The sequence below is a fragment of the Mustela putorius genome, unplaced genomic scaffold, assembly GCF_011764305.1.
Source record: "Mustela putorius furo isolate JIRA1106 unplaced genomic scaffold, ASM1176430v1.1 tig00003863_pilon_pilon_pilon, whole genome shotgun sequence".
Lineage (NCBI taxonomy): Eukaryota > Metazoa > Chordata > Mammalia > Carnivora > Mustelidae > Mustela > Mustela putorius.
The window spans coordinates 23,880,506-23,893,871 of NW_025422015.1; the positions used below are offsets into that span (position 1 = coordinate 23,880,506).

Here is a 13,366-nt window from a genome sequence, read left to right on the forward strand (position 1 = left end):
CATACTTAACTAATGTGGGACTTTGAGTACACCATCAGTTCTCCGTAGGTTTCCTCCAGTCCCTCCCCATAAAATATGGAGGCAGTAGAAACCTGAGTTCTCAGCCTTGCTCACACATTGGAATCAGCTAGAGATGTTTAGAAAAATGCCAGTACCAGGGCCTTATCCAGAGATTTAAGGTCTGGAGTGATATCCAGATTTGATTCTTTTCTTATGTACCCAAGGCAATTTCAATGTCTAGCAAAGTTAAGAATCACTGTATTTATTGATTTCAAAGGGCGCTTCCAACTCCACCATTTTTTTTTTTTTTTAAAGAAAGTGTAAGTGCATAGGAGCATGCAGGGGATAGGGGAAGGGGAAGAGGGAGAGAGAACCCCAGCAGAATCAATGCTGAGTGCAAAGCTTGACATAGACCCCAATTCCAAGATCCTGAGACCACTACTTGAGCTGAAACCAAGAGTTGGTCATCCCACCAACTGTGCCACCCAGGCGCCCCGTGGACTCTACCATTCTAAGGTATTCATATACAAATTGACTTTAGCAGGGCTTGACTCTCACAGGAGTATAAATTAGGTACCTTTATTTCAAATTTGTTATATTTGTTTCTGTTCAGGCTCCAAGAAAGAAAGGCATTAACTTTTAATTTAGGAACTTAGCATCTTTATTTCTTTTTATCCACTTATTTTCCAGATAAGCCCAAATCTTATCAATGTTCAGTGCAGAAGTAACACCTTCAGTTTCAAAACACCTTGGTTTTCAAAGAGTTTTATTGTTTAAAGATGGCTCAAAAGGCATTAACTTGATTCAATATTATTTTTGTGTGTGAAAAAAATGGCCAAACCAGTCAATAATGGCTTCTCAGATGACTTTACAACTTGAGGCATAGTGGATAATTTTCCTCTTTAGAACAGTGGTTCTCATTCCTGATGGCACTTTAGGATTGCCTGGGAAGACTTTTAAAAATCCTCATGCCAGGCTACATCCTAGATCAAATCAAGCTTCCCAGGTAATTCCAAAATGGAGCCATGGTTGAGAATCACTTGCTCTAGAATGAGGCTGTGTAGGCAAACGGTAACAAGCAACTGGTCAATGATGAAATGCTAAGAGTGTGTTAGATATCTCCTCCGTTAGAAACAACACCTTCTTTTGCCTCATAGATAGCACTGTCAGAAACGATTATTATTCTTCTGCTGAAGCTACCATGTGAACTGTTCCTTTAAAGGATTGGCATTGTTAGACTCCAACTATTTCTACTGAAGGGGGCAAATGAAACACTTCCTTCTTAAGCTGATGAATAAAATCTAGAGTGGTCTTCTCATAGACCTTTTTGAAGATGATTTAAACAGTGGATCAAAGAAGAACAAAAAAGACATTTTTATGGAAATGAATTTGTCAGGTTATATTATAACTCAAAAAGACTCAGGGAGGTATTGCTATTACATTTTCGGTTTATTGTTTCCTGGTAGGTAAAAATGCATATCAGTATTATTCCTCTGTGATTATGTATATTGTGATATTCACCGCAAACTAGAAGAGCCCAGAGTGTCAACACTGTAGTATCAAATGTGTGCTTAATTATCATTCTGGAACTTGGTTCTGGGGTCTCCCCAAAGCCTGTAAATCATTATCAAACAAGAAAATCAAGTAATTAAGCTCTCTGGCCTGAATCTGATCTATACTCTCTAAATATATGCTCGGCATAAAAAAGTATTCACTCATCTGGCTAGTTAAACTCCTGTTAATGAACTTGCCTCAGGGAAATGATTTGCTAATGCCTTCTCAAACATAGGGAGTAAAAGAGCTGATTTCCTCCCAATCAAACATGCCAAATCTACTATTGTTTTCAGTGGCCTGAACAGAAAGCCAAGACTGACGTACATGAAAAAGGATGGTAGATGTATTAATAGGAGTTAGTAAAAACAAACAAAAAAGTTGCCTTCACAAATAACATCTGAGCTCTTCTTGAGATGATTCCAAGTCATGCTGCAAATTCATTAATTTGTCTTTCATTTCTAAAATCACACACAACAAGCAATTATTTAGAGTGAAACAATCGGTTTAATATTTATGGGCTTGAGGAAACTTGAATTTAAATTCAGTCTGGGATCTGAATTAGCACCATCTGAGTACAGAAAGAATTCAATACACATGCACAAATTAGTTTTAATAGCAGATATAGGTAAGATACATTTGTTTTACTTGATATACTTGAAGGACCTTTCTTGGACTTAAACCTATTTGTCTAGTTGACCGGGCATGATACAGGTTGAACACCCCACAGCTCCAGGGCCTTGGCAAAATTGACCTCCAGTGGCTTGCCCGTGCCTTTGGTGAGCCTCAGAGATCGGATGCAACCTCGAAACCTCACACTGGTTGTCAGACCGAACTGGTTGAGGCCATCTGAAAAAAATGAGAAATGGGCTCAGTTTTAAAATGTAGCTTCTATGTTAAAGGTAATTTTTAAAAGATTTTATTTTTTTATTTGACAGAGAGAGACACAGTGGGAGAGGGAACATGAGGAGGGAGAGGGGTAGAAGGAGAAACAGGCTTCCCTCCAAGCACCAAGCCCTATGTGGGCCTCCATCCCAGGACCCTGGGATCATGACCTGAGTAGAAGGAGACCCTTAAAGACTGAGCCACTCAGGCGCCTCTTTGTTAACGGAATTTTTTAAAAATTTAAAAATTTACAAAATTTTTAATCTCTAGTGTAAACATATAGTGTTGCATTGTTTCCAGGTGTACAACCTAGTGATTCAAGAATCCCATATACAACTGGGTGCTCATCGAGATAAGTGTACCCTTAATCCTGTTCATCTATTTTGCCCATCCCCCCACCACCTCCTCTCTGATAACCATCTGTTTGTTCTCTATATTTAAGAATCTGCGTTTTTGCTTTTTGACTTATCTTTTTTCCCTTCTTTTGTGCATTTGTTTTGTTTCTTAAATTCTACATATGAGTGGAATTATATGGTCCTCTTTCTCTGGTTGGCTTATTTAGCATTATACTATCTAGATCTATCCATGTTGCTGCAAATGGCAGGATTTCGTTCTTTTTTAATGGCTGAGTAATATTCCAGTGTATATGATATATATATATGTAATATATATGTAATATGTATATACACACATACCTATTACATGTTCTGGCCTCCTTTGTTAAATATTAATTGACCATAAAAAGGTGGGTTTATTTCTAAGCTTTCTATTCTATTCCTTTGATCAGTGGGTCTATTTTTGTGCCAGTATCATGTTGTTTGGATTACTGTAACTTTGTAATATGACTTGAAATCTGAAATTGTGATACCTCCAGCTTTGTGTTTCTTTTTCAAGATTGCTTTCACTATTTGGAATCTTTTGTGGTTTTATATAAATTTGAAGGATTGTATGAGTTCTGTGAAAAATGCAGTTGGCATTTTGATGGGGATTGCATTAAATCAGAAGATTGCTTTGGGTATTATGGAGGTTTTAACAATATTTGTGTTTCCAATTTATGAGCATGGGATATCTTTACATCTGTTTATGTCATTTTCAATTTCTTAATGTTTTGTAGTTTTCAGAATATAGGTCTTTCACCTCATTGGTTAAATTTATTCCTATGTATTTGATTTTTTGTGCAACTATAAATGGGGTTGTTTTCTCGTTTTCTCTTTTGGCCACTTCATTATTAGCGTACAGAAATGCAATGGATTTCTGTACATTGATTTTGTATTGTGACCTTACTGAATTCCTTATCCATTCTAGTAGTTTTTTGGCAGAGTTTATGGTTTTCTATATATAGGTATCATGTCATCTGCAGATAGTGAAAATTTTACTTCTTCCTTATCAATTTGGATTGCTTTCATTCCTTTTATCTTACCTGATTGCTATGGCTAGGACTTTTAGTACCATGTTGAATAAAAGTGATGAGAGTGGACATTCTTGTCTTGTTTTTTACCTTAGTGGAAAGCTCTCAGTTTTTCACCATTGAGCATGATGTTAGCTGTGGGGTTTTTACATATGGCCTTTATTATGTTGCGGTTAAACCTATTTGTTGAGGATTTTTATCATACATGGATGTTGTACTTTGTCAAATGTTTTTTCTGCACCTATTGAAATGATTCTACAGTTTTTATCCTTTCTCTTGTTGATGTAATGTGTTATACCAGTTGACTTGTGGTTATTACGTCAAAATTGCATCCCAGGAATAAACTCTATAGAGGTGATTTTTAAAAAAATGTATTGTTGCATTCAGATGCCTAGTATTTTGCTGAAGATTTTTTCATCTATTTTCATCAGCAATACTGGCCTGCAGTTCTCTTTTTTGGTAGAGTCTTATTCTGGTTTTGGTAATTCTGGCCTCATAGCATGAATTTGGAAGTTTTTCTTCCTCTTCTTTTTTTTTGGAATAGTTTTTTTGTTTTTTGTTTTTTGGAATAGTTTGAGGAGAGTAGGCATTAACTCTTTAAATGTTTAAATGTTTGGTAGAATTCACTTGTGAAGCTATCTGGTCCTGGACTTCTGTTTGTTGGGAGTGTTTTGGTTACTCATTCAATTTTATTCCTAGTAATTGGTCTGTTCAAATTTTCTATTTCTTCCTGACTCAGTTTTGGGAGGTTCTATGTTTCTAGGAATTTATCCATTTCCTCTAGGTTGTCCAATTGTTGGGATATAGTTTTTCATAATATTCTCTTAGAATCCTTGGTATCTCTGTGGTATAAACATCATTTCTGATTTTGAGTCTTCTTTAAAAATCTGATGGTTTATTAATTTTCAAAGAACCAGCTTTGGTTTCATTGATCTGTTATATATATATATATTTTTAAGTTTCTGTTTCATTTATTTCTATGATAATCTTTATCACTTCTTCTGCTGGTTTTGGGTTTGTTGTTCTTTTTCAAGTTCCTTTACGTTTAAGGTTATGTTGTTTATTTGAGATTTTTCTTGATTCTTGAGACAGGACTATATTGCTATATACTTCCTTTTTAGGACCATTGTATCCCAGAGATTGTATCCGTATCCCAAAGATTCTGGACAATTGTGTTTTCATTTTCACTTGTCTCCATGTATTTTTTTATTTCTTGTTTAATTTCTTGGTTGATCTATTAATTGTTTAATAGCACGCTATTTAACCTCCATGTATTTGTGGTCTTCTCAGACTTTTTCTTGTGGTTGATTTCTAGTTTCAGTGCATTTTGGTCAGAAAAGATGCATGATATGACTGGGATCTTTCTAAATTTGTTGAGACTTGTTTTGTGGCCTAATATGTGATCTATTCTAGAGAATGTTCTATGTGCACTTGTAAAGAATGCGTATCCTACTGTTCTGGGATGGGATGTTCTGATTATATCTGTTAAATCCACCAGGTCCCCTATGTCATTCAAAGCCACTTTTTCCTTGTTGATTTTCTACTTAGACAACCTGTCCATTGATGTAAGTGGAATGTTAAAGTGCGCCCCACTGTTACTGCATTAATATTATTTCCTTTATATTTGTTATTAATTTTTAATGTATTTGGGTGTATAAATATTTACTATTGTTGTACCTTATTTTTGGATTGTCCCTTTAGTATCATATAGCGCCCTTCTTTGTCTCTTTTTACAGTCTTTGTTTTAAAGTCTATTTTGTCTGATAGAAGTATTGCGACCCTAGCTTTCTTTTCACATCCGTTTGCATGAAAAATGTTTCTCCATCCCCTTACTTTTGATCTGCAGGTGTCCCTAGATTTCAGATGAATTTCTTATAGACAGCATATAAATATTGTTTTTTTTATCTTGCTTTTTATCTTTTTTTTTTTTTTAAATCCATCCTATTACCCAATGTCTTTTGATTGGAGCATTTAGTCCATTCACATTCAAAGTAATTATTATCTGATAGGTATGTATTTATTGCTATTTTGTTATTTGTTTTTACAGATCTCTGTTCATTTCTTTCTGTTCTCTTTTCTCACCATAAGGTGGCTTTCTTTAGTGATATACTTGGATTCCTTTCTTTTTTTGTTTTGCATATCTATTACTGGTATTTTATTTGATTACCATAGGCTTGTACATAACATCTGCATATGGCAATCTATATTAAATTGATAGTCACTTAAGTTTAAACCCATTTTTTATTCCTCTCCTCCCTACATTTTAGGCATATGGTGTCATACTTCACATCTTTTTATTTTGTGAGTCCCTTGACTGATTTTTACAGATACACATATTTTTACTGCTTTGTACTTCCTACTTTTCTTACTCTTATTTATGGTCTTTCCCTTCCACTCAGAGTCCCATTTAACATTTCTTGGAGGCTGATTTTGTGGTCAGGAACTCCTTTAACTTGTGTTTGTCTGGGAAACTCTCTCCTATTCTGAATAATAGCCTTACTGGATAGAAAATTCTTCGATGCAGATTTCTTTCCTTTTAGCACTTTGAATATATTATTCACTGCCTTCTGGCTTGCAAAGTTCCTGCTGAAAAATCTGATAGCCTTATGGGATTTCCTTTTGTATATAACTATTTTCTTTTCTCATGCTTCTTTTAAATTTCTCTTTTTATCACTATTTGTTTTGATGTGGACCCCTTGGGTTGATTTTGTTGAGGATCTTTGTGCTTCCTGGTCTGAATTTCTGTTTCTTTCCCCAGGTTTGGAAAGTTTTCAACTATTATTTCATCAAATAAGTGTTCTGCCCCCTGTTATCTCTGTTCTTCTGAGAGCCTTATAATGCAAATGTCCTTAACTCTTGGTAGAGTCACTGAGTTCTCTAAGTCTATTCTCATTTTGCATAATTTATTTTTCTCTCACCTGCTTAGGTTGATTACTTTCCATTACTCGGTCCTCCAGTTTGCAGATGTGTTCTTCCGCTTCTGCTAATCTGCTATTTATTACATCTAGGGTACTTTTAATTTCAATTATTGTGTTCTTCATGTCTGATTGGTTCTTTTTTAAAAAATCTTTGTTAAGAGTCTCATTGATGTTCTCCACTGTTCTCTCAAGTCCAGTGAGTACATTTATGATCATTACTGTAAATTCTCTTTCAGGCATATTATCTATATTTCACTTAGGTCTCTTGCTGTAATTTTGTCCTATTCTTTCATTTGGACATTTCCCTCTGTCTCCTTATTTTGTCTAACTCTCTGTATCTCTGTGTTAGGAAAGTCAGCTAAGTCTCTTGCTCTCAAAAGTAGTGGGTGAGTATGCCCTTTTAACAAGGCAGAGCTGGTCACCTGACAGAGGGAATGTGCCTCTGTGGCTGTGACCAGGCCAATCTGCCAAATGCAGGTAAGCAGGGGTGCACAGTTTTAACATGCCACATATGCCCTCTGTGACTGGCCACTGCTGCTGGCATGGAGGCCCTGCAAAGCATGAGGTTGGGAAATGCAGTGTTGGCAATGTTTGTGCTGGTCTTTGGAGGTAGGGAGGTCACAGAGCCAAGACTGAAGCAGGCCAGGCTGGAGTGTTTGGGGCTTAGTGTAAGCAAGTTAGGTAATGAATGTTGGGTCTGCCCTGGTTCCTTGCTGATGGCTGTGTGTTTGTGGTGGGAGGCAGGGGAGGGAAACGGCATCCGTTGGCTTCTTTGTTCCTGGAATAGTCTCCCAGCAATCTCTGTCTCTCTGGAACAGTAAATAACTCCCTCTTCTATGTCCCAGGTGTGTTTTAAATTGCTGTTTCTTTGCCTTTTTTTTTTTTTTTTAAGATTTTAATTTATTTATTTGATAGACAGAGAGAGATCACAAGCAGGCAGAGAGGCAGGCAGAGAGAGGGGGGGGAAGCAGGCTCCCCGCTGAGCAGAGAGCCTGATGCTGAACTCGATCCCAGGACCCTGAGATCATGACCTGAGCTGAAGGCAGAGGCTTAAACCACTGAGCCACCCAGGCGCCCTTGCTGGTTTTTTTTTTTTTTTTTTTTTCTCCCCACAGGCTCTTTCTTGTGCTCTCTCTTTATGGGTGGGGACTTCTTACCATCCTTCTGGCTCTCTCAGAGTCAGGTCTGCTGATTTTTAACATTCCAGGCTTTACATCCTACTGGTGGTTGTTAAGAAGTGACAAAATTTGGCCTTTCTGATTTTCAAAGCCAGGTATTATAAGGATTTGTCTTCCCTGTGCAGACTCTCCAGTGTGATAGTCTCCTCTCTCCTTTCTCCACACCTGCAGCTCCCTCTCTCCCTTCTGCCAATAGCAAACCCAGCTCCTCACTAGGGTTGTGCCCTTCCTATGTCTTCAGTGTGGCCTCTTCTCTACACTTAGTTATGGAGTTTTTTCTTCCTGTCTTCAGTTCATTTTCTGGGTTATTTACACTGATGTGTATGTTATCGAGTGTGTCTGTGGGACAAGGTGAGCTTAGAGTCCTTTCTGCCATCTTCCCTGAAAATTTTTAAGGGAATGTTTTAAAGTCAGCTGTTAGCTGGACATTTTAGGTAAAGTTAGTGATTTTGTTCTTAGCTTTGCTCACAGTTAAACCTATAGCATTTCTGTAGTTATATGTTCTGAAATCTGGAGACCTGTAGAATTATGTATTTTAAGATAGCAATTTGGTTTGGAATGAATAAATTTATAGCTGTGCGGGATTTAATGAAAGAATTCAATTGATCAAATACTTTACTGAATTAGGATATGGGCTTTTAATGGTGACTTTATTAGTTTTTTACATTGTAAAAATACATCCCCAAATGTTAAGTTGGTTGAAAACTCACACAGATTTTGTTTTTGTTGCTAAGAAGACACTCCATTCTTTCAGCAGGCCTTGCAGGTGCTAACTAGGATCCCATTTCATAGACCATGAATGGAGAAATACACTGTCTCTTTCATAATATTTGGGGGTTATCCTGATTGAAGCGGAAGTAGGTTCTTTTCAAACTTAGAAGCAATTTTGGAAAAAGGAGTTGTGAACTGATCCCCATTGCTCCTGTATCTTTTTCTCCATTAACCACCTCTGAATATACATTTTGCTTGTTTTGTTAAGCAGAGGAGCTTTACATAAATGGGAATTTATGTAAAGAGAAACCATTTTTCTCTTGCCAAAATGCTGAATGACCATTCCAAGAATGTGTTATTGCTGTATTTGTAAAGAGGCAGTTGGGTTATTTCTCATCAAGTCGGGCACTCTTGTTTATGGTCACTTTTGGTAACTCTCTGTGGTTTTGATGTTATAATTCATGTGCTGGTTAGGGATTTTGAATGCAGATTTATTGCTTGGGTTTCTTTGTAATATAAACTCTATAATAACCTAAGGGGGAAATTAGCTGGTTTAACCCAATGATTTCCAGAACTTGAGGAAATAAGTTCCATTACATTTTATGATTCCTTTGGTATATTAATTTTAAAAAAATCAGAAAGAACACCAACTCTGGCCTTCATTGCTCTTAAATGCCTCATATCTTTTATAAGCCAAATTCATTTCCTCTAGCTCCCATCTCCCCATGAATGAAACTTTGGGGGCTATCATGTAAAGTTCAGTCCCATGTGGTTTATATAAGTAATATGCTCATTTTACACACTGGAAATTTCAGGTGAGGTGTTATTTATGGGAATAGATTCTAAAGCTAGGAAGTATATTTAAGCACACATTCTTGGACATATTTACAGAAAAATAAACATTTTAAATCCAGTAACAGCAAAGAAATTCTTGATGGAGTAGATAAGACTCACCTGGGAAACCACCAACAAACACAGGGTCATTTGTATCAGCTGATGTAGAGGCTTGGTTTGGGCTCTGGGCTTCCACTTGATTCCCATCTACTGTAAGCTCAATGCGGTGTTTGATCTTGTTGGCTGTGACTTTATGCCACTTTCCATCACACAAATGCCCTGGGATCCCAGCATCATAGACAGCAGTGAATCGGCCGGCACCATTGTCCACATGAAACATAAGCTAGAAAGTAGGAAATCAAACAGTCACAGAGGGTATCATCAGAAAGTTATCATGATGTCATGATGGTTCACATAGCAAAAATTGTTATGTTTCTAGGAGAGTCATCACCCGGAAGAGTTAGAAATGTATATATCTGGGGCATTTTAAAACTTAAAAAAAAATGTTGGCTGAAGTTAAAATACAAATTTAATAACCAGGAGTCACAAATTATGTTTTTTGCTTCTGGGCATTGTTGGGAGCAATAGGCAAGATGTGTGAGACTCATAATAATTCTGCTTTCAGAAAATGTGACATATAATTTGAGGCTAGCTGACCAAAAAAAAAAAAAAAAGGACCTCATATGCACAGGGACAAATCCTACCATAGATCTTTATAGAGTGTGAGGGTTCTTAATGAACCTTACAAAATTTCTTAAAAGATGTTTAGACTGATTCATTCATTCGATTTACAAATTCATTTTAGAGGATTATTTTTTTTTAAATGTAAGCTTTTGATGTTTTAATTGCATATATTCTTTTTTCCTTCATGGATTCCATTTTATATGCAGGATTGAGAATAACATCAATTACTTTCCTGGGCAGGCTTCATGTCACAGTGCCAAAGACTTTGAGCCAGGAGGCCAGTTAAATTCTTAACAATGAAAAATTTAGATTGGAAGTTCATGTCTAAATGAGAAAAATCTGTTTTCAGTAACATGGCACAGTCCCTGAAATTTGAGATGACAGAATTCTTTTGAAGCTGATGAAGGAAAGAAACATATTGAAACATTAAAAACACTCAGTCTGGCAACACATTTGACAAGGTAAAAGAAAAACACAAGGGTTTTAAAAAGAAGATGGCAAACTGCAATAGGTGAAAAGTTTGTAAATTAAATGTAATGTAAAGATTAAGATTTTACTACATTGGGTAGAGTTTGTAATAGCAGGACTTGGTGAGAAATACACATGCATCGTATTGGAACTTGTTACCCCAACAAATTGATAATAACAGTGGTTGTAAGCAGGCGATGAAATGAAGCTTACTCTAAGATGTAGTGAACGTGTTTGAAAATCTGCAAAGCTATTAGCCTCCCGCCTTCACCTTTTTCTGTTTTGCCTCTGATGATGGTTTAAAGACAGGAGGGGGAGAGGAGGCAACGGAAAGCATATTTGAGGTTACCATGTGGTCTTTCTTCTTGGGAGGCCACAACACTATATGAGTGGAAATATGACCAGAGATGTAGTATGATTCCTATTTAAGAGCCAGAGAGAAAACTTGGGTAACTTCTTGCTTTGTCTGCCTCTTTACCTGCTGCCTGTACAAAGTATATCCACTGGTCATTTCGTTGCAGGATGCTGTTCAAAGGCAGCCAGGGACTGGAGATGTGTTTAGAATTAGCTTACCCATTGTGAGCAAATTGACAAAATTTATTATACTAATATAAATTTAGTATAAATCTGCACTTTGTTTGAAATGGTATCAAGATGCTTTTCAATAACCACTGAGAAAGTGGATTGTCAGTTGGCCACCTTGACTTCTTAGAAGTGCCTACTGGGTTAGTAGAGGCAAAGACTGATTTTAGACAATGCAGGCCTCTCCTCTTTTTTTCCATTGGAATCTATAGTTTTACATACAGGGTATTCATGTACCTTTAACAACACAGTAAGAGCCAGAGATCTAAAACCATCTGGCCCATTATTCGTTAACACAGTTGGCTTACTGTAGAATTAGCACATCAAGAGTTTACACTGGTCTACAGAGTAAGTACGCTGAAAACACACATTAGAGATAACCTAGATGGATGGAAAGATATAATCTAGTTTCTCCCAACAAAGAACACAGTAGGGCTTCACAAAGAGGTTCTTACATATGAACAACACTATTGTGAGGAAATCAGAAACAGTTCAAAAACTGACACTCACCTTTTCATCAATCATTTCAATACCCATTCCATCCATTTTCTGACTGCTGATTCCCAGAAGAACTCCAGTGGTTCTAGTTGTGCGGAACTCAAATTCTACAAGAAGGTCCAATCCTACTTTGAATGCACCAACTGTAAAATGAAGATTTTTTTTTTTTTAAATCATGAATTATAGTTTAGGGATTGTTAATTCAAATTCGTACAAAGCCGTGGTTTAGATTTCATCAGTTCAGATGTCAGTCAATTATAATAAGTTTCAGACTCTGTTATGGCCCATACTTCCAACTACTGTATCATATGACACACTTTATAGTTAGTGCTTATTTTCTTGGTTGCCTTCCCTCCTGGCATGTAAGTTCTGGGAGGGAAATTTTATTTTTGTGCCTACCAAAGTATCTGGCACACGGGGAGGTTTAATACATAGTTGTTGAATAAATAAATGGGTGAACCCACACTGAGATTAACTCAAAGAATCTCATAGCACTATATGGTTATGATAGAAGTCCTACTGTTAGATTAAGTCTAGCATTTCAGTGATTATTCAGTAAGATTTTACCAGGTCACTCTAAGATTACTATGCCACAGTGATCTGAAAGGGTTCAAACTTTCCCATTTTATTAATAAAGAAAGGAATTACAAGCACAGTTTTGAAGGAATAGAATCTGGGACACAAATAGATGTTTGCCAGTTCATCCAGGCAAGATTTTTCTATAATTTCCTATATTTGATACATTATTTAATCTTTTAGAGAATATTTAAGACCTGCCTCTTAGAAACAAAATCATTCATTAAGAGCAGGCTAGACCACATGAATTGCATGGGTGCTAGGGAAGAATTCATGGAAACTTTCTGCATGTCCTCTATTTATTAGGCAAGAAATAAGTGCTGTGTGTAACCACCGTTGTCTCTTGTGAAGGGTAGTGTCACTTATGTGAAAAACTTGTTGTTCTACTCAGAACCTTGATGGCTTTGCAATGTGCACAGGTGGATTTGGAGCAGATTTCAAGAGAAAAAGAAGCAATTGTTCTGCAAAATAAAACAGAAAGTGCTTGTTTTTAATCCCTGAAAGGGAGAAGTAAGGAACAACATGAAGCAGTTCAGCTGAAGACAGAGAGAGTGAAGTGGCCAGCAAAAGCCACAGTGATTGGGTAGATAAAAAGTTTTTAAAGGTTTAATTGAAGTTGTATCTTTCCAGTGACATAAACTTTTCTAACTGCCCAAGTCTTATATAAATTGTATTACACTCTCCGTTGAGGGGATGGCAGGAGTTGTTGGAAATTGGTGAGGCTCCTCATTTTCTGGTCCAGTTTGATCCAGAACCAAAAGAGCCCAGGCAGAATGGCAAGTCAGTATATCAACCACTGAACCTTGCCATCAAATTTGACTAAGAGAATACCAGCCATCTGTGACTTTGCAGAAATCTTGGGGAAGACTGGATTTTCACTGCACGTACAATATTGGACTCATCATTACTGCCAGTGTTTTAATGTTTAACGTATCCTTTTTTAATTTCTTTTCTGCTTCTGGTATAGGTGAAATTTCCCACTTTTACTCTTTGTTCGAGGGCCCTGCCCCTCCATCTCTGAAAACTTTTGCATGTAATTCCTGATTTCCCCAACCAAGATTAATTTTTCTTCT

General features: G+C 36.7%; 1 protein-coding gene across 5 annotated transcripts in view; it reads right to left on the reverse strand.

Annotated features, from left to right (window-relative positions):
• Positions 1-2,038: 2,038 nt before the first annotated feature.
• Positions 2,039-13,366, reverse strand: part of LAMA2 (laminin subunit alpha 2) — a 637,158-nt gene continuing 625,830 nt past the window's right edge. For all 5 annotated transcript variants that reach the window (XM_045066381.1, XM_045066380.1, XM_045066378.1 and 2 more), the window contains 3 exons: positions 11,730-11,860; positions 9,606-9,828; positions 2,039-2,400 (listed from right to left, as the gene is read on the reverse strand). In XM_045066381.1, coding sequence (XP_044922316.1) covers positions 2,243-2,400; positions 9,606-9,828; positions 11,730-11,860 — 512 coding nt within the window. In that variant the 3' untranslated portion in view covers positions 2,039-2,242. The remainder of the gene's footprint in view (positions 2,401-9,605; positions 9,829-11,729; positions 11,861-13,366) is intronic.